This window comes from Epinephelus moara, chromosome 22 (genome assembly GCF_006386435.1).
Source record: "Epinephelus moara isolate mb chromosome 22, YSFRI_EMoa_1.0, whole genome shotgun sequence".
NCBI lineage: Eukaryota > Metazoa > Chordata > Actinopteri > Perciformes > Serranidae > Epinephelus > Epinephelus moara.
Window position 1 is genome coordinate 17,722,310 of NC_065527.1, and position 27,884 is coordinate 17,750,193.

Here is a 27,884-nt window from a genome sequence, read left to right on the forward strand (position 1 = left end):
CATGTTGCGCTGCAATTATTTTATTTTATTGAGAGATAGAAAATGCAGTTTATTAATGCTGAATGATGTGTTGGTTATTCTGTTCCAAGCTTCACAAATGTCTTCCAGTTTTACGAGAGGCTGTTAGCATTACCGTGAAATCTCCATATGGAGCATGTCTGCAAACTGGAAATACAAAACGTGATTTAGCAGCTACATAATCTCCCCGACAATGTGAGGTTTAATTATCTCCGCTGATTCAAGGTTACACATGTTACTTGTAGGTGCTTATCAATCGTATATTTTGTCCTCATACTACATACTTACATAATCCTGAGCATGCATGCATTTGCTACATTACTGCACAATACATGAATATATAAATACAGCTCAAATAAGGCGACCGGTCTTTGTCACTGTAGGATGAGTTTGTTGAGTCTAAACTGCATGTTAAGCAGATTATTCTCTAAAGTAGAAAACTTATTCTCCAGGATGTTTGCCATGTGCTCTCTTCCCTCTATGGCGTCCTTTGTGTCGGCCAGATGCTCCTTCATGCTGAAAGAGACGACAAATGACAAGTTAATTTCTCTTTTTTTATTATAAAGATAAGAAGGTTATGACATAACTTTTCCTTGTAGCAGAGAGCAGCAGAGTAACTGTAGTAAACATTAACAATAAGAGAGAGAGAGAAAGCATCAGTACTGAAACCATTTTCAGAAGGATATGTATCGATGAATCTAAATTTCTGACAGCACTCCACCAAATTCATTACTGTCCAAGTAACAAGCGTGTTCTTTCACATCTAATAGAGAGAAAGCACTGAATTGCATTAATTCTCTCCAGCCGTTTTAGTGCCAGAGCCTCGTCTCAGCCAGATGTCCCAACAGCTGACTGTTGGAAAACACTTGAAATGACTCAGCTGCTTGTCTGGATTTCCACTCTGTCGTCTTTGGCATTCACGCTGCGTTATGTTTAGGCCAAACAAGTAACACTGATCCAGGGTCCCTGCCTTGCTAACAATTATTTGGAAATAATCCCACTGCTGGCCTTGGATCAGGATTTACCAGAAACTTAATTAATTTGTCTGTGCACAGTGGGGCTTGTGGCTGTGTTTTGTGACTGATCTCAGGGAGGTGAGGTTCTAATATGAAACAACAGAAAGTCAAACCACTAATTTACACTAAGTACCTGCACCTAGGCATTACATGAGAAATCAGGGGGTATGTTTTCATTTTATTCCTACTTCTTCAGTCATTGCACCACTGTAAATCTTTTTTTAAAATTATTAAATAAAATAAAACTGTCAGCCCCCTCCTCTTCCCTTTATCAGTGCCTTTATTTAAAGCTCCAGTATGTAGGATTTATTGGCATCTAGCGGTAGGGGAGGCGGATTGCAACCAACTGAAACTTCTCCTGTCTGCCAAGCACGTAGGAGAACAACAGTAGCCGACGCAAAACACAAATGGCTCTATCTAGAGCCAGTGTTTGGTTTGCCGTTCTGGGCTACTGTAGAACAACATGGCGAACTCTGTGGAGGAGGACCCACTCTGTATGTATACTGAGGTAAGAAAAACACAAAAATTCTTATTTCCAGGTGATTATACACCAATGAAAACGTAGCTATGGGTACACACTGGAACTTTAATCCATCAAATGGTCCATGGACTTCCGTTTCTCACCTTGTGAGGACCCCCCGCTCCGTCCCCTCTTTCCTCTTCTCCTCCAAAGAGACAAACACCTTCTCCATGGTCTCCATAGTCTCTACCATACTCAGGTGGTCTGAGACGATCCCCTGGACCTCCTCTCTGGCTTGATTTTCATAGGAGAGCCCTCCCTCCTCCACCCCGCTGGTGGTGGACACAGCCTGCAGGGCAGCCCTGTTCTGGAGAACAAGCAGACGGGACTTGGCAAACTCCTTGGGTCCAGCTATGTTTTCCCAGCAGATCGCAGAGGATGGTGGTAACCAGAAGCGTTGGGTGCAGTTGACTGGTTTTCCTGGGGTCTCTGTTATGAAGGGGCTGTCAGCAGGGAAGCTGTGTAGCAGGTGCAGAAGAGATGATCCAGAGCCCCACTCCCCGTCCTCAAGGTCAGGTTCCCCAGACAGTTGTTCAGGGGGAAGAGTAAGAGGCCCCGCTGCCGCTGCACCCTCCGCTGGGGAGCAGACCCCCACCAGCAGGAGGGAGCAGGACAGGCAGAGCACGGCCCTGCTCACTGCCCCCTGGAGCATCTCCAAACTGGCTGAAATATGAAGTATGAGGCTCGATCAGACGTGTGGAGCAGTATACACACACACACACACACACACACACACACACACACACACACACACACACACAGAGCTGTAATGGCTGGAAAGGCCATTTCTTGGCATCATGACAGACCTTATCCACTACAAATTTTTTCCACTGGTCTTTTCCTGTGACAAAGCTATTGTTTTACTCACACTGTAGCTCTCCTATTGTCATAATGATAAAATCATCAAAATATTTGCACAATCCCGTGTTGTTCCTAGAGACCAAATTGTGCGTGAGAAGGAGGAATGGAGAATTTGACGGGCTTGTACATTTTAACTTGTTATTTATAAACCAAGGGCGTAGAGGTTTCATTTCTCTTCAACACTGGAGGGGACACATACGAAACGAGGGATTTGGGGCCCTTCACCAGAAAATTCAGAGCCCCAAACACTTAATTTCCTATATTGTGGTGATTTTTTTTGCACCAATTTGTGCATTTTCTGCATCGATTTATGGTGTAAATGTCTTTAATACTGTCAAAATAAAAGTCCTCTGCTACTTTCATGTTTTTATTGGGGGGTCCCTGCCTCCCCCCAGATATCTACACCCATGTTAAATACAAAAGTGAGACTTTTAACTGGTATTAAACTGTCAGTACAGGGAAAATGTGATTTTACCTTCAAAATAAAAGTGTACGTTATCTTACGCTTAATAAAGAGAATAAAGGCTTAAATATAGCTACACTACAACCACGTATTCATCTACTAAGAATTATTTATTTTTTTTACAGTGATTTACAAACTTTGAAAAGGCTGCAGCACATGTTTGTTTTATTTCTCATATGATTTCCGGAAGTTTTACTCTCACTTTGGGAGCTTCATGGTAAAAAGTTAAAAGGGTGACGGCGCATGGCAGCAAATCTGCAACTCCTGCTCACTGCAACAACTTAAACTCATACAAACATCTTTCATCTCAGTTCCTTTCACCAGTTTCTCTCATGTCTTGTGTGTGTATTGTGTCTTACCTTGCAAAGAAACCCCAGCGACGAAGCAGTGTGTGAGTGCTGCGACGCTCCTCTGGTGCCTGAAGTCGTCGGAAAAAATGAGTCGTTGACTCGCAGCCTGTTACATGCGATGTGAATCACTATTTACTGGCCTGGTAACAGCAGTCAGGAGCAAGGATTTTCCCCTCAGAGTCTGTGGAGTAATTGAGGGAAAGTTAACACAAAGAGCGGTCAAACACTTGCAGTCTGGCTGGGAAGGATCCTGATTTGTAAGTGCAAAAATAAAGACAGGCATGTAGGGAAGAGAAAGTCTGTTGCAGAGCTTCTCTGTAATTTATTCCTGTTTAAAAAAATGAAATCATCTGGATATGCTGGATTGTACTATTTTGGTAAACGTGTTAATTTGCAGCTTTTTGTTCCTCTAGACTTCAGTCAGTGAGTCTGTGAGTGCAGTAGGAGGTGTGATGCTCCTGGAATTTATGAGCCATTTTACAATGTCCTGAACACAACCAGCCAGGCTTGAATTTTAAATTTAAAACATGTTTAACATCTCAACATCATGCAATCATACCTGTGCACTGAAACACCTTGTCACCAATTCAGATATGCCCACAAACATCTGTAATTCTGCTGTAAAAACAACAGTTTTAAAATATACCCAAACTTGTTTTGTCCCAAAGATTAATTCACACCATCTGTGTTTATTTGTTAAGTCTTTTGAATGGTCAGAGAATGAGGTTTATACCCTGACATAAGCAACGAGGAATGGGAGACGTATTTTGGCACAGAGAATCGAGGGTGTTGTAATGTTAGGGGAGGAATGAACATGAGGCACACACCATCAGTCTTGAAGGATGTGAATCTCAGGAAAGACTGTAAAACATGACTTGTTGGGTTGCCGTGAATTAAAAGAGTAATGTCTAGACCTGCTCGACTAGCTACACGAATGTGTCCTGAGATAGGCTAACTTCTGTTATGATGTGGCATTATATAAATAAAAACTGACTTGACTTGACTCGACTCTTAAAAAGGGTGGGACTGAAAAATGTGGTATGAGATGAGTCCTGTCCACACAGATACTTTGGCTCTGGTCTACAGCTGATGGTGGCAGCCAGATGTTGCTTTCAGGTCCTGCTAATGATTTTCAAACCATTTGGAGAACAAAGAGTTGACGTTAAGGTTAAGAGTTTCATCCAGTTAAGAGAAAATCCTTGTTTTTTTGGCTCAATAATGAAATAAATAATGTGGAAGAGCCATAAAAACAGTCACAGCTACAGTTATTGTTTTGCATTTGAAATGAAAGAAATGACTCATTGAGGTTAAAGTGCCAATTTTCAGATTCCTACACAATTACACGGCTAATCCAGTCAGGATAAACCAACTGCAACACATCAGACACACCAGAATAAAGAAAACAGGCTCCACAGCAGAGCAAAGAGAACAGGCACAATCTAATATGGTCACCAGAAATCCCCACAGCACATATCAAAGACCCTACTGATCTCGTGATTATCAACGTATTATGTTATTTACTTAGTGTTTAATTTGTTTGCTCATAGAAAACAAAGGAAAATTCCCATATATATCGGGTCCTCGGGTCCTCTACCAGAGGCCTGGGAGTTTTAGGGTTCTGCAGTATCTTAGCTGTTCCCAGGACCGCACTCTTCTGGACTGAGACCTCAGATGTTGTACCTGGAATCTGCTGGAGACACTCTCCCAGTTTGGGGGTCACAGCCCTCAGTGCTCTGATTACCACACTGTTGCCTTTACTTCTCACATCTTTTCAAACTCCTCTTTTAGCCCTTGGTATGTTTCAAGCTTCTTGTGTTCCTTCTTTCCGACGTTGCTGTCACTCGGGATTGCTACATCTATCAACATGATGTCCGGTTGGTTAGCCATCATCAGTTTGTCAGTCTGGATCTGGAAGTCCCACAGGATCCTATAGCTCGGTCATTATCAACCACCTCAGGAAGTGTCTTCCATTCTGGCCTTGGGACTTCCAGCCCATACTCAGTGTAGATGTTCCTCTACACTATGCCAGCCACTTCATTATGGCGTTCCATGTACGCTCTTCCTGCCTGCATCCTCCACCCTGCTAATATGTGCTGAACTGTCTCAGGAGCATCTTTGCAAAGCTGCACCTGGGGTCCTGTCTGCTGTGGTAGACCCCTGCTTCTATTGATCCTGTACTAAGTGCCTGTTCCTGTGCCACCATGATTAGTGCTTCTGTGCTGTTCCATCCAGCCTTTTGCAGCCACTGGTAGGATTTTGGGATGTCGGCCACTTCTTCAATCTGTCGGTGGTACATGCTGTGCAAGGGCTTGTCCTTCCATCATGGTTCATCCTCTTCTTCTGCTGCCTGAGGTATTCATGTAGCATCTCATCTTCGGGGACGTGGAATTCCTCCTGTATTCAGTCTTGGTTGTTTCGCCGTATACACACACACGCACACACAGTCTGGCAATTAAAGAGGTGAATGAAGGGCAGTCTTCATTTGTTTTCTGCGGGCTTTTAATGGGAATTTGAATCTTTCAGATCAGTTTAAAGAGTGTCTATGGTTTGCATGTTCCACATTTATTGTAAGTGTATCATGCAGTGGTGGTCTGGTCTGGTCTTAGTCTTGAGGTCGATATCAATTTGACGGTCTGAAGACTTCATCATGTGACAGAATAAAGCAATCATGACTTGAGGTCAACATCCATGTGATGGTCTCAAGACAACATCATATAACAGAGATAGCTAGCTAGCATGCTAGCTACTAACAATTGCTTACTCATTTAAGTTAATAACTTTGCCCATGCACTGCTCGTTTGAAAAAGGCCACCACATAAAAGGGTGTTCTTGGTTTATCATGCGCTTTAGATTTGCTCCCCATAAGCCTCACTTTCATTATGCAATACTTTGTATCACCGGGCACAATCCTGGAAAAAATAAAGGATTCAGTTGGCGGGCTAGTGCGCTAATGCTAGCATGCACATTTCAGCATGCTAATGCTAGCGCTACGGCTAGCCCACTAACTCTAGCAGCCAGAAACAAACATCTATGACTCACTGTCCCTTTGACTGTCTAAACTAATAACACATTTTTTTGTGGCGGCCTTTGGTATTCTTTGGTATTCTGTATGATCAAGGGGTTAACACTAAGCAGCTAGTGCCCCAGCTGGCTAACTGTTAGCTCACCTTTGCAAGGTAATGTGAGCTTATTACCATGGTGGCAGAATATTAACTATTAATCTAAAAATCAAATATATATTTTAATGTCTGTAGTTGCAGCCTAGTGTAAACTGAAGTAAAACTTTCAGGTTGGGTCTCATCTTGTAATTTTTGCCTCTTTGCTCAGCCATTTTGTTTTTACTTTGCAGGGCACTGGCAGCAGGGCTCTCTTTGATGACATCACAAACGTTGACTGGCTGAGGCAGTTGATGTCCCAGGGTTCCAACAAAAACTTGTTGTCATGGACAACTTGTCAGGACATGCATAACCTACCCATCTATCCAGCTCATCAACTACCACAACAAAGCTGTTTCATGTCTTCATGCCTCTAAAATATTTAAACAATCTTAGTTGGAGGAATTAGTAATTTTACAACCCATAGACACACAACTTCACTTGTGGGGTTGTAAGTGGACATGGATTTGTTTGGCATAATGGTTAGTCTAAATAATACATAATGGTCTACATTAATGGACTGCACAGAGCAAAGTGATCCTACAGTGACATCTGGTGGTGAAAACTGGAAACTGCTGCTGGATTACTACTGTGTCCCTCCCAAAAAATGAAATTTCATCTGCTTGTTGTGACTCCATGCAGGACATTTTATACAGTTATTTATGTAAACATGGGCTGGAATCCAAATAATCCCGTGCACGTGTTTACTGGTAGCAATACATTTAAATTTTATTAAATTCCTGCACATAATTTGAACACAAAATTCCATCACAGTATCATATATGTTTGCAGTATTTAGAGTTATAGAGCACTATGTCATGTCAGTGAGGGGCGGGGATCACCGCGGAGCTCCTCCCTCCTCCAGGCTGCCGTCACTGGGGCTTGTGGACCGGAGCAACTCGGCACCAACAACCAGCCGCCGGCTGCTCCTCCGTGCTGAGTGAAGACTCGGTGCAGCCAGGAGCCTCCCCACCGTCTCCGCCCGTCATTTCTCGCCGTCCACGGTTACCGACATGGCCTCCGACGGCATGGACGAGCGATCTCCGCTGCTGTCGGGTCCCGACTCCGAGAACGTGACCCCCACTGCTCCCCCGTACCTGCAGGATTCAAGTCCCCGAGGTAAACACACGACATGTAGAGAAGCCCCGCTGCCTGCATGCTGAATCATTTTTGGGCGTATCGAGTTTGTGCGTAAATAAAACTGCAGCATTGCAAGGCAAGGCAAGGGCAATCAATCGGCAGCTGAGGGAAAGGTGGAGCTTCTACTGTGAGAACTGGAGCAGTGGGTTAGAGAAGAGGGGCCTACAATAACAGCGAGCTCTGTTTTTTACTGCAGAAATGCCCACATCACGACTCACTGGGGCCTGGGATGTTTTGGGTCTTCACCAGAATACATGGTATGAGTCGTGATGTGGCACTGGGAGGCCTCAGTGTATGTGGGCTTTAATGTTGTTGATTGACGGGGGAGAAATGACCCACTGCAGATGATGGCAGCCTAGCAGCCTTTTGTCACAGCTGCAAATTGACAAAATGCCCAGATGTGACCAAAGGCTTGATTTTAAACGTCATAGTGTTACATCTAGCTGTCAGGCTGCGTGGAAAGTGGACTATAAACAACAAATATTTGGCCTTGATCTCGCAAAGACAGCTTGAATCTATTCTAGCATCTTCGGTACAGCTCAGGACATGTGCACATACACCCAGCAAACTGACACAGTGTCCACATTTTGCTTTGTAAACAGCTGAATGTAGGTTACAGCACCATAATGCATGCAGGGCTGAGTGACCCAGACCCAGGCAATTACAGCACATAAATCCTCAGTCCACTCAGTCTAGAAGCCTCCGTCTGGACTGGCCTTTGCACCTAGTCCAGCCTGATTCTGAATTTAGGAGGAGATCCCATTTTAAAGCCGGAGACATACATGATCACACATTTCTTTTTGCTGGAGGCTTCACTTCCCTCGTTTCTACAACAAACATGCAGATCAGAGCTCATATCAAAGGATTATGTTTTGTTTTAAGTAAATTTAGTTTCAGACACGGTGCACAAAGTTCCCTCTGATTGTACCTTCTTGTTCTGGGCTCATAAGACACAACATGTCTTCGCCTCGGCACAGCACTGGTTGTTGTGCAAATGAATGCATTCATTGACTGTGTAATACTCTTTGCAGAGCATTTCAGGACAAACGGCTAATATTAAGCAAACAAAATGTGGAAAAATGAACATTTTTGTTGTTCTGAAGCGGTCTAATCTCGCAGAGTTCATATTCCACCAGTGGATTATTCATAAAGACTTTAACGCTGGCTGGATTGTAATAACCTGTGAACTGACAGCCTGTTTGGATGTTAAAGCACTGACTGAGTAAAAGCCTAAATGAATGGCAGTAAAATTCATGGCCTAGTTTCCCCTCCCTGCCTCTCTGCAGTCTGGATTATGGCTAATTCTGGTTTCTCTGGTTTGTTTGTTGGGGTACAATCCTCCAATCAGCCAATTTGTAAAATGGATTAATTAGAGTCAAAGATGCCAAAACACTGGGGTGTTTTCCTGAGACACAATGACTGAGTTGGTGTTTTGACTAATAATCAGCTGAGTGAATGTGAGCCATGATTAGGATCATGTTAAAGATATTATTTCACTGCATCTCTGCTGTATTGATTTCCTAAATATCTCCACAACCTGACACTGGAGAGTTATGACTCCTTTACCTGATGATGTTACTCAGCTGTATATCAGGTAGAGATTCACTGTTGGCTGTTATTCACAGTGTGGTGGCAGTGCGGAGGGGCGGAGACCAATGACCTTGGCTGCATCTGAGTGGTTGGACTGGCACTGTGCTCGATTTGGTTGCGTCTTGCTTACATTTTTGCGCTTGAATGGCAGAACAAATTGATTGCAACAAAAGGCCGTGCAAGCCTTGACAGTGTTTTAATGTCGACAGTGATGAATAAATTTTTACTTTCACTCAGAGGCAGTGCTTCACGGTCGTAGAAAAAGCTGTTGAAATACTCATTTTATCCTCTTTTTTTTTCAGTAGTAGGGTGAAATCATTCAAGGGTGGAGTCAAGAATCTGCAACATTTATCCTCAGACTGTCAGGAGAGTGCTAGTTATACAGGGCAACTGGGAAGTAATAGTCTGGTGATATTCTCTAGTTGTCTTACTGGTGACAAATCCCATGAAAAGACCAGAACCACCAATTAATTGGTTCTAGTTACAAGTGTTTCTGTTATATATGTTGTTCCTCTGTGCCGTAAAGCTTGTCCAAAAACTACTAAAAACATTTCAGTGAGGCAAACTGTTGCACTGAGTGACATGTTCCTTCTTTATAGTCAACACTGGGACTGAAGTTTGTTTTGAGTCAATCGCACTGACATGGTACTGCTGCCATATAAATGTTAACCTGATAATGTGTCTTATCATGATATTAACAGTATGAAATTGTAATTCAAGACACTTTCTTATGTCATGATTACATGCTGCATATAGCAACAACATAAAGTGGTGTTGCTGCCACCTCCTTTGTGGAGGAGCTGCTTCCAAAAAAGGAAAAACATCAGTGGTGTGGAAGTGGTTCGAAAACCTTCAGGAGCACTACATCACACAAAGGCCACATACCAGGCATGGGCAGTATCTTTTTTTTGTGTCATAAATCTTTTTATTATTATTTTTATTATTATTTTTTTAACCAGATTTATGGGCAGTATACAATGACATATTAAATATGTCAGAGTGAGCTGGTCTCTGGTTGGTATACAAAACCTACAACATTGAGAACATGAACTGAACCCATACAGTTAATTCGTACCCTGATCTCACATATCCATAGAACCCTCCCACCCTCACTCAAAGTGATAATAATAAATATTTAAATCAAACATCAGACACACATAGAAAATGATAATAGTAATAAGATAAGGGAAATAAATGAAATAGAATAAATGACAAAATAAAATAATATTAAGAATAAATAAATAAATAAATGAATAAATAAAATAAAAACAAATAGAAAGTAAATAAAACAAATAAATGAATGAATAGAATAAAATAGAAAATAAAATAAATAAAAAGTAAATAAAAAAATATTTACATAAAAAAAAAAAGGGGAGCTATTTTTTTCCTACCTTTATACCATCATGACATTTCACTACGGTATACAATATATGGCATTTGTGTTAGAAAAAAAAAGTAAAAGCTGTGCTGCTGGTGGTAGAAGTTATTGTAGCATCTATGACATTAGCCTACACACTGTTTCGAACATGCAGTTCGTCTATTTGGGTAGGTTTTGCTGGGTTAAAATAGTTATGGCCCATAGAATAATGAATACATAGGAAATAAGCGCCCTTCTTGCTGGAGGACCTGATGATACTTGTTGCCATGGTGGATATGACACATCAGTGGGCTGAACTGAGATGATGTGTCGAATAAAATCTTGTGGCAAATAAACCACTTTTGTAGATGGAAGACGTCATCCTAAGATAAAGATATATATGGCTAGTCTTCCAAACAGGGGCAGGCGGAGGCTTTTTTCTTCACTACCCCACCGCCCACAGTCGCCATCTTTCTCAGCTCAGCTGCCTGTTCCACTAGTAGAGACTGACCTCTGGTGGCACATTCTGTGCACTACATCACCTCAATACAGCATCTCCATATCAGTTTAATAGAAAGAGCACATACTATATTTGATAGTATTGAAAATTATACCTTTGGGATTTCCAAATACCCTGGTATACCATAATACCTTGACACTGCCCAAGCCTACCACATAGTGCGTCATTTAGCAACTGAAATGACCACGAAGCAAGACGCCCCATGATCTGATTTAGCTCAGGTGACGACGGTTGGTTGAAAATTACCACATCGTTCACAGTAATAAAGCAGCACAACATCATGGCATGAGAAGAAAAAACTTGTGAGCAATTGGAAAAATATTTTGCAAAACCATGATGTAATTTTAAGGCCATATTTTTTGCCTGTACACTGGAACTCTAAATGTGTATTAATCCGCCACTGAAAATAGTCCCAAACAAATATACTGTTCACACTGTTTGGGTAATATTTGCTAGAAACTGCAGTGCCCAGCTTTTTAAGAAAGTCAGTGAGACTTATTCTGTAACATATATTAACTTTAAATTTATGGCCTGTTTTTAAGGAATTATGTTTTTAGTAGTAACTGACAAGCTGAGTGAAATAAGAAGCACTGAGATGGACTAATTCCCTCTGCCAAGGAGGTTGTGTTTGTGGTTTGTTTGTTTGTTTGTCAGCAGGATAACAAAAAAGCTACTGGCCCGATTTTAGTGAAACTTGGCAGAAGGGTGTAGCATGGGCCAAGGAAGAACATACTAGATTTTGGAGCAGTTCTGAATCACAGGGCCAATACACAAATTGTGTTTCACTTTCGTTTACATTGTGAGATATAGATTTTGGCCTTGGTGGAAGTCTGCGTTCACTGAGTGCCCTTCTAGTTCATTGTTTGTTTTAATCTTTTCACGGGAATTATTGACAATAAGAAATGAGTCTTATCCTTTAATAACCTTAAAGAGATTTTTATTTTAATGCCACATGGGCAGCAGAAAACATCCCTGAGCAGCTTGTGTCTGCGCACCAGCTTCCCAGTCAGCCATTCTTCCCCACAAACCACCAGTCACACAATGGCACCAGCTAGACAGGACGCGATGGTGGCTGTATGTTATGGTGCTGCTGGTGGTTGTAGTAGAGTGTCTTCTCGTCTTACCTCTGGCTCCGAGGAAGGCCGGTGAAAACCTATAGCTGCTATATTCTGTTTCAGACATGCATTAGGAGAACTTCACACAGCAGAGAGAGACGCGAGTAGAATCAGAGCCAGTGGTGGAGAACAGAGAGAAGTGCTGATGCTTTTTTAACTCAAGGCGTTTAGGATCTTATTTCATAATGTTATATAAGAATGTATGGATTAAGAACAGAATCCGGTTGTCACCATGTGCTGCCTGCACACAGTAGGAGTGTCCAGTCTTTGGCATGCTTTAGTTGTATTTCTAGCCACGTTTGCCCAGTTGTTGATGGGGTGTCCCATCTGTCCCTGTGGTGTCAACTGTCGAGCGCTCTGAATCCCAGAGCCAAGCTCGTTTACCTGTTAACTCGTCCCATTATCTCATTCAGAGTGAAGGAAATTGGTCATTTGTCGGATTAGATGCCTCCTTTGTGTTTGGTCAGCAGACTTGGGTCAGGCTCAACAAAGACTTGATAATGCATCACAAGGGACTGTGATACAGGGTACTGTGTTACAGCATTACTCATTTGTCTGTGGCTACATGAAGTTATTATTTACATTATCAATTCCTTTTCTCACATTTTCTGCCCTTCGTATTTTTTTCCCTCGCAGCTCTTCACATCTGAGGAGCTGGGCCTGGTGACATTTGAAGCATTTTTGTGTGAAGAAAGAGCAATCAAATACATCAACATTGTTGTAGATTAATTTTCTGTTGATTTACAAATGCTCTCAGCTCTACATCTGAACCATTGTTGCCTGAGCTGTGCAGTAAATCTGTAGGCCTACTTAGGGACTTATCTTACATGATCAATGTAGGTAGTTAGTAGTTAGTAACTGCGTTGTTTATCAGTGTTATATTTGATTGAGTTGTCAGTATTTTTTGAATTTGCACAGTCATTGCTGTTAGATGATGAAGATATTTTTGTTTCAGTAGCAAGTTACAACATGAAATAACTCAATTCATTTAATGTTGAAGGTTGAATTAAATGATTTAATAGAGATTTAAAAATACCTATTTTCCACTTTCCTGTGAGGCTGCTTTTATACCTAGATAGTTTTGGTGTGAGTTGCTGAGTGTTGGATTGTTGGAAAATTATGACCTTGTTACTCAAGATAATCCACAGATCATGTTATGTGCAGTTTCACATAGGAACTTTTTTCTTTCTTCTTTACTACACATGCCAACCGTATCACTGTGTCGAGGGAAGTCTACATCTAGTCATGGGTGAGAGGGTCCTGCTCATGACAGCAAGAGATGTAAACATTAATGGCATCCTCCTCAGCTGAGCTGAAATGTCAGCAAGATCAGTGGTGCTGGGTGAGCTAGCAGTAGATGCACACTTCCTTCTGAGCGGTGATACGGCTAGCGAGTGTAATTTAGCAAAAGGAAAATAGTTCCTACATGAAACTGCTCACAACAAAGTTTATGAATTATCTTGAGTAACTGGGTCATGATTTCTGGAAAGAGACATTGCTGTTGAGTTTTTCACATGTATTTTTTTGGCACTTTGTGCACCACAAGCTGAGTGCCATCTAGTTCCATTATACTGGAGAGAAGGCAGACATCTCTACGGCTGATATCTTCAACGCATAACAGCTCACACCAAAACAGTCTAGTTTAATAAACAGCACTACAGGTAAGAAGGGAACTATGTAGTTTTGATTCTGGGGGTGACGTGTCCCTTTAAGTATGACATAGATTGCAAAGTATGCTCAAATACTACAGTAGTAGTAGTAATGGTAGTGACTGTTGCAAAACCTATGGATTATATGTGTTAAAACCCTGAAAAACACATGGAATGTAGACTAATTACATGAGGTTAATGTGGGATTAAACAGTACAGAGTTCATTTGAGTGGCTACTGTAGTTAGTCCACAGCAGTGCTTTTAGACTAAAAGACATTTTTTAAGTTTGGCCATTTGATCATGTTGATTACACTTGTTTATGGAACATAACACATAACCCACCACCTGAACAAGACTTAAAAACCGCTACGTTCATTTTATGGATATTACGAGACATTACATATTAAGGAGAAATGTAGCTCAGACATTACATTATAGCACAGAGATATGTCCTCACAATGCCACAGCCTCACAATCAGAAGACTGCATCATACGTTACATGTAGTATTTGTCTGCAGCATGACACAGGGTGGATTTTATGGCACCACTTTAGTAAAAGAGCCCATTGTTTCTCTCTTAAACATACAGAGTGGTACACTGCCTCTGACAAAGAGAGAAAAGTCACATGTTGAGCCATCAGAGTCGTACACAGGCTGTCATGGGTTTGCATACAGTACGTGAAGGAGTGTTTCCAGGCACTAATAGCTACTAAGAGAGGCCTTTGAATATTGATTGTGTGTTATATCATTTTTTTTGAGAGAGGTCAGTCCTGAACATGTTTCCTGTTGGTTAATATTGTAAGCCATGTTAGACAACAGCTCCTTTCTATAATTACAAGTTGTTTTGGGAAAGCGCTGGGCAATATATCAATATTATATCAATATCATGATATGACACAAGGTGTTGTCTTAGGTTTTGGATATCTTAATATTGTAAGTGTTGTCTTGTCTTGGTTTTAAAGGCTGCATTACAGTGAAGTGATGTAATTTTCTGAACTTACCTGACTGTTCTGGCTGTTTTATTATTTCCCTTTTTCCACTAAGTCATTATATCCACATTAGTGATGGTTTTCGGGATGCATCAGATGTTTATTCATGTTTTATATAATGCAGTGGGTAGCCTATTATAAAATTAGGGCTGCAACTAAAGATTATATTCAATATGGTGTTTATTAGAAGCAACAAATTCTTACATTTTAGAAGCTGTAACTTCGAGTGTTTGTCAGTTTTGCTTGGACAATGACTCAAATGGTTATTCAGTTGTCAACATAGTTGTTCAAACATAGTTATTTGACTGTCAGTTGACGAATTAATTCATGTTTAAGCTATATAAAGTGTATTTACACAGATTCTAAGATGAACAATTTGCACAGCAATCTTCTTACTTATTGTTTTGTTTAAGATGTTTAAGATCGTAATGTCAGATTTAGATTATGACTTTGTTTGGTTTGTTAGACCCTCGACAGAAATAAGATTTTGTTGTCATGCAGGGGCAGTTTTTTCCAAACACTACCTGTATTTTACAGTTTAATATCTCAGGTTATGGCCAAAAATCTTAAAGATTCTGGCCCGCAACATACTGTATTATGTTAGACTGACTGACAAACTCTTTCTAACACACTATAACTAAATGCAACAGCGGCGTACAGTATGTGTTGAGTTTGGAGGTTTATTCTTGACCTCGGAAATACCAGTTTAACAAAAATTTCTTAAGGCCCACTCACTAGATGCCTCTCACATCTTTCAGCTCCATTTTGTAGCCTTTATGATCCAGTGAAGTAAGTGGACCTTGAAGACCTTTAATTTTGCTTCTTCTAAACCCATTAGCTATCTCTTATGCAATTACTGCACATACTTTATGTTACAAAAATCAACTCAATTTCCAGTTTCCTCTCGTGATAATATAATGTAGAAAGGTTTTTTTTAGAGTTATGTCATTCTTCTAAACTATTTCCTGTTTTGTTTTGTGGCTGTGTGGGCATTTGGATACTCTTCTGTTCTCAGTTTTTATAACAACTGAGCAAAAACTGATTTTTATTTAGTGAAATCAGAGAGCAAAACAAAGATACAGATCTGTTTTTAAACAGAATCTTCCATCTGAATAAAGAGCATGGATCACAACAAAACCTGCCATGAAAATAGGACCCGCCGTACACAGTACATATCCCACTGGGGATGTTTAACTGCACAGAATAATTACAACCTGTTTACAGCTGTTAGAAAGCTGGCACCCCTCGTGGTAAAACAGACACACTCTGATATTGAAGTTAGAGTCTCCAGAGTTTATGTGTGATAGTGTCTGTTCAATGCCTTAAGTTTTATAGGTGCATGCGATTAACAGCCGGCCATGTGCTGTGTGCTTTGCCCTCCTCCTCTTTTCAAAGCCGAACTACCTCCTCCCTACACAGCCATTGCCAGCCCTGATGCCGGTGGTGTGCCTGTCATCAACTGCCGCGTATGCCAGTCGCTCATCAACCTGGATGGAAAGCTGCATCAGCACGTGGTCAAGTGCACAGTCTGCAATGAAGCTACAGTAAGTGGAGGACAGGGTGGAGGCCGGTGACGGATTTATAAATGATTGTTGGTGTTGAGTCGTAATAGTTTAACTGTCAAGTTGAGTAAAGACATTTAGTCTTCAGTTTTACTTGAGCTGCTTATCACGGCTCTCCTCTCGTCTCGTCATACAGTCAATAAAATGTTCATCTCTTTTGCAATCTATTACACATGCAGGAGCTGAGCCAGATGTTGTAAACACTTGGAGCTCACACAGAGGGGTCTGGGGGTATGCACGCCCTGGGGAGACTGTGCTGGACATATATATGAAAATTTGGTCATGTTGAGGTTCTGTAATAATAAGTATTATGATCATTATGCATTTACACAGCTTGACCAGTCTTAAGGGGCGGAGCCAGATGTTGTTAACATTTGGGGCTCAGCCCAAGCCCAAGGAGAATTTTTTTTTTTTTGCATTTACAGCAGCTTTATGCTCTGTTATTCTAGCCATTTGAGACTATAGAATGGCTACAAATCTGTATTTCATCTCGGATAATCATCATGGTATCTAGTTCTTCCCCACCTGTCTTCATCATTCTGAATCCTCCTCATCCTGCCACCTAAAAAATGATGTCGTTATTTTAAGTTATATAACATAGTATAGGCAGGACTTGCGTTCAAACAGCATTATTAATCTTGAAACCTATTTTTGTTATTCTTCAGTGGAGCAGAGTTCACAAAAGAAATGTTTAATTAGCAAATTTGCTGCATTCGAATCCATGCCATAATAATCTGGGCTGCTCTAATTGCAAATCAAGGCTCCACAACAATTCCAAGTCATCTGGATAGTGTCCACCTTTTAGAGCCTTGCCAGATGTTGATGTAGACATTTGTCACATTGATCAGTCTGTCCAGTGATAAGAGCTCCGTATGACTTGAATGTCTCGCCTGTGTCAAACTGAGAGCTCTGATCGAGCTGTCAGCGGAGGCAGAAAGGAGGATGAATCGCTATCATCACAAACACTCGGGTGGGAAAAGCCATTTCCACTGGCTGATATTTGTGGTGCTTATGCATCAACTCAGCCATTTGATATTCTGTTACACAGTGGACCAAAACAGTGCGCAGTTGATAGTTTGGCCTTCAGTTGTTGCATCTTTTTCTCAGCTCAGGTTCACCAGAAACTGAGTACCGTGAGTGCGACACAGTATTAGGGCAGGCAAGAGGGGAAAAAATGAATGAGAATATGAGAATAAAGTCAAAATGTTGAAAATAAACTTGACATTTTTTCCTTATGTCTGGCCCTAATACTCTTCTGTAGTATCAGACACACTTAAAATCGATTCTAGAAATGTATATTTATTGTAAGAAAGTCTTGTTTTTCCCTTGGAAAGCACTTTGCAGTCTCTGGTTCTGACAAATGTAGCATTATTAAACTTTATTATTGTTATTGCAGTTTCCACCATTGTCCAGCCCAGTGTATATAGACACAGACACCAGGAAGTACTGCATACAGGCTTTTTATGAATAACCGACCAATCCATCATGTCAGAGTTATAATATGCACATTTGAAGCTGATGGGTAAACTAATATATATTTCATAGATTAAAGGCAAAGCTATTGATTTTGCTCAGCACTTTTTCCACCCTGTAAGGTCTGAACGGGGTGGAAAAAGCGCAGGCATGTATCAAACTGAAAGTATCCAGTGAGCTGATTTTTCTGTGTTGCCTTCCAGCCCATCAAGAACCCCCCAACAGGGAAGAAATATGTGAGGTGTCCCTGTAACTGCCTGCTCATCTGTAAAGACACGTCCAGGAGGATAGGATGTCCTCGACCAAACTGGTAGGCTCTCACAAAATCAACTCATACAGGACATGTGAAGCTCTTTCTGTAGTGCTATGCCGTTAAAAATGTTTTAATCCTAGGTTGTAATCATAAGCTTGTTCTTGTCTTTGTTCCTCCGACAGCAGACGCATAATCAACCTGAGCCCGGTGATGGTTATCCCAGAGGAGCAACCCGCCCAGCCGGCACTGCCCATCCAACCTGAGGGGATGAGGGTGGTCTGCGGTCACTGTGGCAACACCTTTCTTGTACGTAAAACCCACCGAGACAGTTAATGTAAAACAACACTAAAGATTTGTTGATGCAAAATTGTGTTGCTGTGCTGTTGTTGGTACGTGCATATTAACAATCTTGAGAGCCAAATCACAGTGAATTCTTCAGTATTTGCGGATGAAAGTACGGGATTTTCTACAGTTTTATAGCACTGTTGAACTGCTGTTCCGGGTTTTATAGCCTGTTATACTTTATATCAGTCAGTCCAAAGCACACACAAGAGTTAATGAGATGTTCCTCTCCTGTTGAACTATCTTTTATCTGTGTTGAAATGTGTTCATTATCGCAGAATATGATGATGAAGTGGCTGGCATGCGTTTACTGCAACTTTCCTTTCCTTTGCCTGGCTCATTAACAGTCCCACTATGTGGGTGCAGCCCTTTTGCAACTTGGACCTTATTTTTCTAATGTTTTGTGTCTAAGTTACGAATGGGAACAACAATTTTTGCAATTGGTCTGGTATTAAGGAGCAGGGCTGCAGCCTGTGCGTCAATGTGCGTCCACTACAAGTGCTTGTTTTTGCCACTGACAGGCTCAGATTTTTATTATAAGGGTCTGAAAATATTATGGATCCCTACAGAGATATACCTTTCTGTTAAAGAGTAAGATCCTTTTTGTTTAACCAGAAACATCCCAGAAATGGCCAATCCCACCAGACTCCATTTAAATTAACATTTTAGCGTGTATAGATGTAGCCTGAGTGAAGAGTTTATTTTAGCCGAACCAGAGTTGTTGATTGTCGGAGAAGTGGAAAGATGAACAAGGATGGATTTTGTGAGTTTAATTTGTTTCATTTGAGTTTGAATGAAAGGTGTTTTATAGTGATAAAATTCCTGTTTATTTGAATAAAGTCTGGTGAGTTTGGCGTTTGTGGTTAAAGAAAAAGGGATCTTACTCTTTAACAAAAAGGTCTATCTCTGTAGGGATCCATCATGCTGTCAGTCACTTATAATAACAATCTGAAAATTCTTCACACTGAAAAAAATATAACAGTCTACCTACAACCTGTGTTGAGGATACTAGAGTATTTCGGACAAGGTTTATATACCATATACTTTTATATATCATATTAAATGTTAATAATATTTGCTGCCAGGCGTCTCATTGAAGGAAGAAGGTGCAGAACTTGAGGTACTTGACATGCGAGTCAGTATGACACTGACTATTGATATTGTCCTCCTAACGTGTGCGCATTGTCACTTGCGGCGTCTGTAGGGCAGTGAGGACGCCAGGTCATCCCAGCCAATGTCTGGCCTCCCCAGCGATGGCTCTCCTCCAGCACAACAACAGGTTGAGAAAGCTGGTCATACTGGTGGACATATTAACAACAGCCTAACCTGCTCCACTTCAATCTGCGGCCTTATTTACACCGGTGATAATATGACTTTGTACACGTCTGGCTTTGAATAGAGCTTCAGTTAAAGAGAGGTGAATTTAAGGGTATTAAACTGGACAAAATCAAAATGGTTTGGCCTGAATTTCTGTTGGATTTCTAATTCCTCCTCTGAAGCCAGATGTCAAAAGTCACATATTAAACTCGTGTCAATGGGACCTTAAATTATGCTGATCTGTGAAGGGATAACATCGTCATAACTCTGCTTTCTTAACATCAGACCCCTTAATGAAACAACTGTGTAATTACAATCCTAACCAGTACATTATAAGAATCATTTTAGATGCTCATGTAGACAACCTTTTGATATTTTCTCCAGTGCGGACATAATAATTAGATTTACACGTTTCAAACGGTTATAGCTGATCATTAAAATCAATCCCAGTAGGTCTTATGTTGATTACTCTAAAAGTCCATTCAGGTTATAATGTGTTGTTTAATTTTTGTGCTGGCTTGTGTGCGTGTGCATGTTCCTTAAAACTGTAACCTAACAGTGCTTCTTCTTCTGTTTCCTCACAGTGGATGGAGCTGCGGTTTAACACGCTAGCCAAATGTCCCCACTGCAAAAAAATGTGAGTCCATCAAACCTCCATTTAACACCATCCTCAGAGGTCACAGTGCCAGTGAAGTCAATTTTATTCATATAGCCAAATATTCTAAATCACAATTTGCCTCAGGGGCTTTTACAACATACAAAACCCTCTGTCTTTGCACTGTCTCTGCAAATAAGGAAAATTTCCCCAGAAAAACCTTTCACAAGGAAAAAATGGGAGAAACCCCAGGGAGAGAAACAGAAGCGGGATCCCCCTCCCAGGAAGGACGGACATGCAGTAGATGGCGTTTGTACAGAACAGACCAACATTATTAACAACAATATACTGCAGACAATCTACACAACAATATGATACATAGAATTTGAAAATCACAGCAGCCTTGCGCACTGACCCCTGATGAGGTTTATTGTTGTATTTGTTGTGAAAGTTCACAATACAAGGCAAAATGGAAACGCACACTTGCTCCCTTGGTTCTCCCTTAGTCCGTGACCGCTCTCTGCTTGCGTCTTGCATTTGGCATCGCGGCTACCTGACTTATGAAAAGATTGTGTGCAGCTATGAAATTGTAGTCTGCTGTAAGCATCATCACTGCTGTAGTGCATTTCTGGATAGGTTAACCTTACTGTCTCTTTGTTGGCTGAGATTTCAAGAAAGACATTGCTTCCATATATTGCCGCTTCTTCAGACCTGGATGTTTACTGTGAAGTTGCAAGTAGTGTGAAGAATCTGCAACTTCATTTTCACATTGTACAGAAATGAATGGAAGCCAACGGCTGGCAAAATAAATCAGATTATGGACATAGTTTATACAATGGTTGACTGGAATGTAAAGTCCAAATTATGTGTAGAAATGGATTAAAACATGCATAATTACAGGTGTGTTCTTAAAGTTGAAAAATACATGCTGTACATTAGAGGAAGCAGAATGTTTTGAAACACTAAAATCATTGATTTTCCACTTCTGCTTTGGCATCAACTGTCAGTCACGTAGGTTTGTGGTTTGGTATGTCATAGATATGAATACTTAAAACCTCCAGATCTCTGGCTCTCGCTACTGAAATGCTTACTTTATGGATAAATTCACTGCAGTCAGACGCTGAGCTTTAGAGGTCTGGACTTTGTAGTTCTTGGAAGGCGAGGGGAGGGGAGGTGATGGAGACTAATCTAGACGTGTGACAGGACTTAGAGCTTAGCCTCAATACATGTAATGGTAACGGGGGAGGGGCATAACAGTGTTGAGAGGTGGTGGGAGAGCATAGAAAGGTGTGTCTGAAAGTGATGATGTGGACTGTGTTTACAGGCAGGCAGTGATGCAGAGACGACAGTCAGCCTGCATCACAATAACAAGCTGCTGTCTTTGCCTCTGTCTCTGTCTCTTATCTCTGCATCTGTCCACTTCTATACGTCTGTGTCTGTCTTCATCTTTGTACCACTCTGTACCTCCTCTACCATCATTCATTTATATTTTGACATTATCTATATTTACATCCAGTCTCGTTCCTTGTGTCATACAAGTCATTAAACACACCACTGCAGTGTTGAAACAGCGTTTGTCAGAGAGCAACATCGCTCAAACATAAAACATTATTTTGCAAAAAAGAACATTGTCTCCTCTCCCAAACCTTTACAAATAAAATGTGGGAAAAAAATGTTTCTTCCGGAAACACAACTTAAATATTTTACGATCCAACAATCCAACTATAAGAAGTCAGGAGCGACAAAGGGTGTTTATCACAAAGGGTGACTTTGGGATTTTTCAACCTGGACCCTGTTTTCCCATGTTTTTGTGTCTAAGTGACTCATGGAAAAAACAGTTCTTGAAACTGATCCAGTATTGAGCGAGAGGGCTGCAGCTGGCAGCTGCGAAACAGACTGTGATGTAACCACTCGGTGCAATAACACACAATTAGTTTACAGTGTGTCCACTAAAAGTGCTTGTTTTTGCCACTGACAGACTCATATTTTTAATCTTTACTGTCTGACAAGATTATAGAAAGGATCCCTACAGAGACAGAGATAGACCTTTTTGTTAAAGGGTAAGATCCTTTTTGTTGAACTAGAAACATCCCTGAAGTCGCCACTACCAAACCCACCAGACTCCATTTTTTTTTTTTTTTATAAACATATTTTTTGGGCATTTTGCCTTTGATGGACAGGACAGGTAAGCATGAAGGGGGGAGAGAGAGACGGGGGGTGACATGCAGCAAAGGGCCATAGGCTGGATTCGAACTCGGGCCGCTACGGCAACAGCCTTGTATATGGGGCGCCTGCTCTACCACTAAACCACTGACGCCCCACCAGACTCCATTTAAATAAACTGTTATTTTAGCATGTAGAGAGCCAGCATATTTTAACATCTAACTGTGTGAATTAAAGTTTTTTTTTTCTAATCAAACCAGAGTTGGTGATTGTTGGAACAGTGGACAGAGTTAAAAAGGTTTTTGTGAGTTTTATTTTGTTTCCGTCGGCTTTGAATATAGTGTGTTTTACAATGATAAAATGAGTATTTATTTAAATGGAGTCTGGTGGGTTTAGCAATAGCAGTTTCGGGTTGTTTCTGGTTAAACAAAAAGGATCTTACTCTTTAAGAAAAAGGTTTATGTCTGTAGGAATCATTTTAATAATGTTGTGAGACACTTAGAATTATAATTTGAGCCTGTCAGTGGCAAAAACAAACACTTAAAGTAGACGTAAATTGTTCATATGCCCTGAGTGGTTGCACTGCAGCTCGTTTTGAAGTTGCCGGCTGCCACCCTGTCACTTGATACTGGACCAGTTTCAAAAATTGTTGCCTTCCCAGTCACCTGGGCACACAAATGTGGGAAAATAGGGTCCAGGTTGAAAATGCTATTCAAATGTGTTGTCCTTAAATCATCACATAATTAGAAATAGAACATACAATGGACTTTGTATTCTGTAAAGCCTCTACTCTGCAAGTCCATCGAATCCCTAAATCTGTTTGATAGCTAATGGTAACTCCCTCTCTCCCTGACTTAGTCTGTATCTCCCTACAAACTGTTTTTCTCCCGTATAACAGAAATCAAAACCGTGCCAGATGAAGTACCTCAGTGTTTATAAGGAACTGATACCTTTTGGTGTAGTAGCACCTTCACAGAGGAAAGTACCCCAGTTACATGTGTAAAATGCTTTAGTATTGCTATGTTTTTGTCAGACTGATGCACTGTATATATCAGATCTGTTTACCTGATTAATTCTTGTTTTGCAGGTGATGTTTACTGCTTGAATCTTTAAAAACATTGTTCGAAAATAGAGCTGCTCCATAAATGGTCACAGGTCAAATTAATGAAACGGTCAGGTGGCACAAACGTTAACAGTGAGTCGAACAAAGACGAAACGTGAAATCAGGAGGAGATTTCTTAAGAGGGAGTAGGAGAAGGTAAGAAATCAGGTGATCAGGCTCCCCCTTAAGCCTTCTGAATACCAGCGATTCCTGAAGAATGCTTTAGTCCTGTCACATGAGAGGCATGTGAGTGCAGAGAGGGGGAGGAAAGTAAGGAAATGGTGAAGTAAAAAAAAAAAAATTGATGCCAGTGTGGTGCTAAAGGGCAGTCGACTTGTGCAAGTGTTAGAATGGAGTATGGATGGAATTTAAGTTGTTGGGAACTGCACATGTGACCAGCCTCTGGCGCTTTCATGTGTAATTCAAAAGAGCTAAAGAGGAGAGTTTGCCCACTGGAGAGTGAGATCACTGAGTCATATCAGTCAATTTGTTAGCTTAAACTGGAGTTTCAAATATTCAAATTAATTTTCTTTCCATTCATGACCATATAAGAATACACATATGATGCTTGTCTCTGTACAAACAAATCATAAAAATGTCTAAAATGTATTCTGTATGTTCATATGTTGTTCAACCCTCTAACAGCCGTTTTTCGATTTTTCTCTCTGCAGATCCTCTGTTGGCAGTGCGCTGCCTAGGAGGCGCTGTTGTGCTTATATAACTATAGGAATGATCTTCATTTTCATTGGAGTGGGTTTAACAGTGAGTACTGTCATTGTCTTGTTTGTGCTGTTTGTATTTATGTAAGTAAAGATTTATATGTCACTGGGATCTTGAGAGATCCAGTGATATCCAGTCCATGTTAACATCCCACTCTTGTGATATTTATGACCCTGAAAGTGGAAAGTTTAGAGTTCATGAGTTGTCATGGGTTTGCTGACATTTTCAGAAATGGTGGCATTTAAGTCCCACCCTCACCTGAGGGGAAAACAATTCATCGCTGTCCATTGACTTTTTATTTCGTGAAGAGGCTTCCTTGTCTTTTTTGTCTGCTAGCAAAGAGAAAATTGTCTTAAGGGCTTCTGTGTGATGGGATGCACGACTGACAGGGTAAAGAAACCAGAACTAAGTTTTTATAGGCTACCGAACCAAAAAACTGAGTTTTTAAAAGGACAAAAGTGGATACAGACGAGGATCATGATCATGAGGCACAGCTGCAGCTGATGGTGATGCCAATACTTTTGCAGGTATTTGGTCATAAAGCAGAGGATTGAACAAATTAAACATTGAATGTGCTCGCTAAAAGTCAGGGCATCAGAAACCGCTGCTTGGGCAGTGGCCCTCAGTGTCAGATGTGTACGCACAATAATGCAAACCCATCCGCATCATTATTAAAGCACAGGACTTTTGACCCAGCAGACTGGTGTCGTGTCCCATTTGAAACTAAAAGTCAGCATTAAGTGGTTTTAGTTATGGTAGTTGTCACGTAAAACCTTTTCCTAACTGGAAGTGATGTGAACGAGCCAACATCAGATTGTTTCAGTTGCTCCCAGTGAAGATGTCCTAAGCTGCTCTGTGCGTCAGCGAACAGGTTAAGCAACATGTTGCTTACCTGAAGAAATGCTTGCCCGCACTCTTTTTTTGCAATATTTCTGGCACCTACTTTCAGAGCAACATCCAGCCATTCAGTAGGCTCCCTGAGTGTTGTTGTCGCTTGTAGTGTATCCGGACATTTTTTCATTCTCCATCCACCAGATTTCGCTTGCTGGCTGTGTGTTAGGAAGAGGTGTAAGCCGTTACTGACAAACATCAATCACAATTGTTTCCTAACCCTAACCATGTAGTTTTGCTGCCCAAATGTAACTGCAGACCTCCTGCGTGAAGATATGACACAAAGGGCCTCTGCCCAAGCATCAAATAATGATGAGCAGGGATGAGATCATTAATGTGTGCATCAAATTTCACTTAAGTTCCATCCAGCTGTTGTTGGAATATATGACTCATAACCACAGAGGTGAACCTCATGGTGGCGCCAGATGAAAAGTGAGGGTGTCACCAAAGTCATTAGGATTCAGCCTCTGGGGACAGTGAATGTCTGTGCACAATTTCATGGCAATCCATCTAATAGTGGTGGAGATTAAGACGAGATAAAGGATCTGATGGATCACATTTCACCGGAGATGTACCTTGTACTTGATAACTTGATAAATCGATGATTGATTGATTGACTGATATTTCAGTCTGGAGCAAATAGATAGAGCCACTCCCCTGTCATGACTAAACATTTCTGAGATGTGGAAATGTCCAGTAGACATAAAGTGACAGAGCGTGTGCGGTGGTTTAGTGCCTGTTAAGCTACTTGACTGTTCAGTAAACAAATCTGTATTCTGCACAAACAACCACATATTGTTTATTCTCTCACAGTATATCAGAGTTACATAACTTCGTATAATCATATTAGAATCATAATCGCTGGATAATGATCTCATTGGATTAAAGTATTTAGTATTTTTGTTCAAGGTTACTGAGTTTGTTACAGATCATTTTTCTGCAGCTTGTGTGATGAAGTGGATCACTGACTGATTGATATTATGAATTATGTTCCATCAACCATTGAATGAGTTGTTTTGAGTTTGCACATTATTAAACTGCAGTGTAATTTAATAGACTATGGTCTGTTAATCTCTCTCTGCAAGATAAGGTTATGAATTAATGGAAATCTTTATTCTCGGTTAAACGTCTCACCCACCTTCTCCTCCTCTCGTGTGTACTAACAGGTTGGTACTCGGGACTTCGCCAGTCGTTACAACGCCACCTACGTGTCCTGGGCCTTCGCCTACCTGCTGGGCCTCATCTGTCTGATACGAGCCTGCTACTGGGGTGCTATCAAGGTCAGCTACCCCGAGAATAGCTTCGCCTAGAGCAGGCTCAGCGCGGCACAGCCCTGCACGGCTGGAAGAACAAACCCCACTTTTAGTTTTTATCATCTTGTTCAGATTTCAGACCGGTCATGTTCAGCAGAGTGGGACGTCTGCAGAGCGTCTGGACAGGAGTGTGTTGGAGAGGTGTTGTGTGTGCGTTCGATGAAGTGTATGTTGGAGATGTACCTTGTTGTGTTTGTGTCTTAGAGAGTTTTGACTCGCTGGACAAACCTAACGTGTGTCGATCAGTCCTCCTGCTTAGTCCACAAGGACTCAAATCCTGCCCAGGTTTTGCCAAAATCCTTCAAAATATGAAATCAAGAACTTAAAAAAACCTGTGATTTCTCTTGATGAATGCCAAAATTTAGATTTAAAAATGATAGTTGAGCAAACTGGTTGGATTTGGTCTTTCTGGACCACATTTGTTTCGTCTGTTTCTCAGCACTTGATTTCTTTTGTTACTGACCAGACCAAAATGAGACAACCTCCTAAGAACAGTTCGCCCATTGCACTACGATTATATGCAATTGTATGTGTTGTTTTGCTGCTAGTTAAACTCAGCTACAGAAAGCTGCATACCCATACTGTATTGTAACCATTTATCTTGCCTGTGTACACTGACATAGTATTGCTATATGATTTTAACTCTGGAAATGATCAATTTTTAAAAGAAATCCTTAAATACCCGTGTGTGCTAATGTTGCTGCCCAGTATTAGTCAAGAAGAGCAAAAGATCAACAGGGGCTTGTTTTTGTTTGCCATCAAAGTGTTAATTTTTTTGGTGCCATGCGGCTTTGAACTCACCACAGCAATAACCCATTTATTTGAGTTCCTTTACCCGCCCTGACTGTGTTTTCGTTGCCTTCTCGCTGGTGGACAATGATCCCAAAACACTTCTGCATGTTAACTTGTTTATGCTCTGTCACTGAGGTGGTGTTATTTCAGTTTTCAGAGAGGTAGCTGAAGCTATGATGTTCCTGTCTTTGCTCCTTCTGCCTGTGAGTTAGAATGTAAATCCTCCTCTTCCTCCCTCCGCTTATAATCACCGCTCTCTGACCTCCGGTGAACTCTGTGCTAGCTAGCATCGCTGTAGGCTAACTCAGCATCCTGTCTCTCGACCTTGACCAGTGGGCACAGCTCAAACTTCTAACCTTGTTTTGAATGTGATGATGATGATGATGATGATGATGATGATGATGATGATGATGATGATAAAGCAGAAAATAATGTTTAAAAAATGCTCTTTGTACATAGTTCAAATTCAGTACTTGGAAACTGTAGTAGAGGTGAAAGGAGAAGGTGGCTCTTGGGTCTTTTTAAAAATGATAATTTATCAATAAAATGCAAAAACTGCCTTTAATTGTTGTGTTTGCTCATTGGCTGTGATGTCACCTCATTTAAAGACATGCATAC

The 27,884-nt window shown here is 41.0% G+C and overlaps 2 protein-coding genes across 2 annotated transcripts; one reads left to right on the forward strand and one right to left on the reverse strand.

Annotated features, from left to right (window-relative positions):
• Positions 1 to 2: 2 nt before the first annotated feature.
• si:ch211-57n23.1 (uncharacterized) lies at positions 3 to 3,647 on the reverse strand. Its single transcript, XM_050033931.1, has 3 exons — positions 3,238 to 3,647; positions 1,659 to 2,217; positions 3 to 534 (listed from the first exon to the last, which is right to left on the reverse strand). Exons 2-3 carry the CDS (start codon positions 2,204 to 2,206, stop codon positions 393 to 395), a joined length of 690 nt encoding a protein of 229 aa, XP_049889888.1. The 5' UTR covers positions 2,207 to 2,217; positions 3,238 to 3,647; the 3' UTR covers positions 3 to 392.
• Positions 3,648 to 7,108: 3,461 nt separating this feature from the next.
• On the forward strand, positions 7,109 to 27,825 carry pip4p2 (phosphatidylinositol-4,5-bisphosphate 4-phosphatase 2). Its single transcript, XM_050033926.1, has 7 exons — positions 7,109 to 7,502; positions 16,139 to 16,287; positions 17,982 to 18,088; positions 18,214 to 18,337; positions 20,275 to 20,327; positions 24,222 to 24,312; positions 26,328 to 27,825. The coding sequence occupies exons 1-7, from the start codon at positions 7,397 to 7,399 to the stop codon at positions 26,469 to 26,471; spliced, it is 774 nt and encodes a 257-aa protein (XP_049889883.1). The 5' UTR covers positions 7,109 to 7,396; the 3' UTR covers positions 26,472 to 27,825.
• Positions 27,826 to 27,884: the final 59 nt, after the last annotated feature.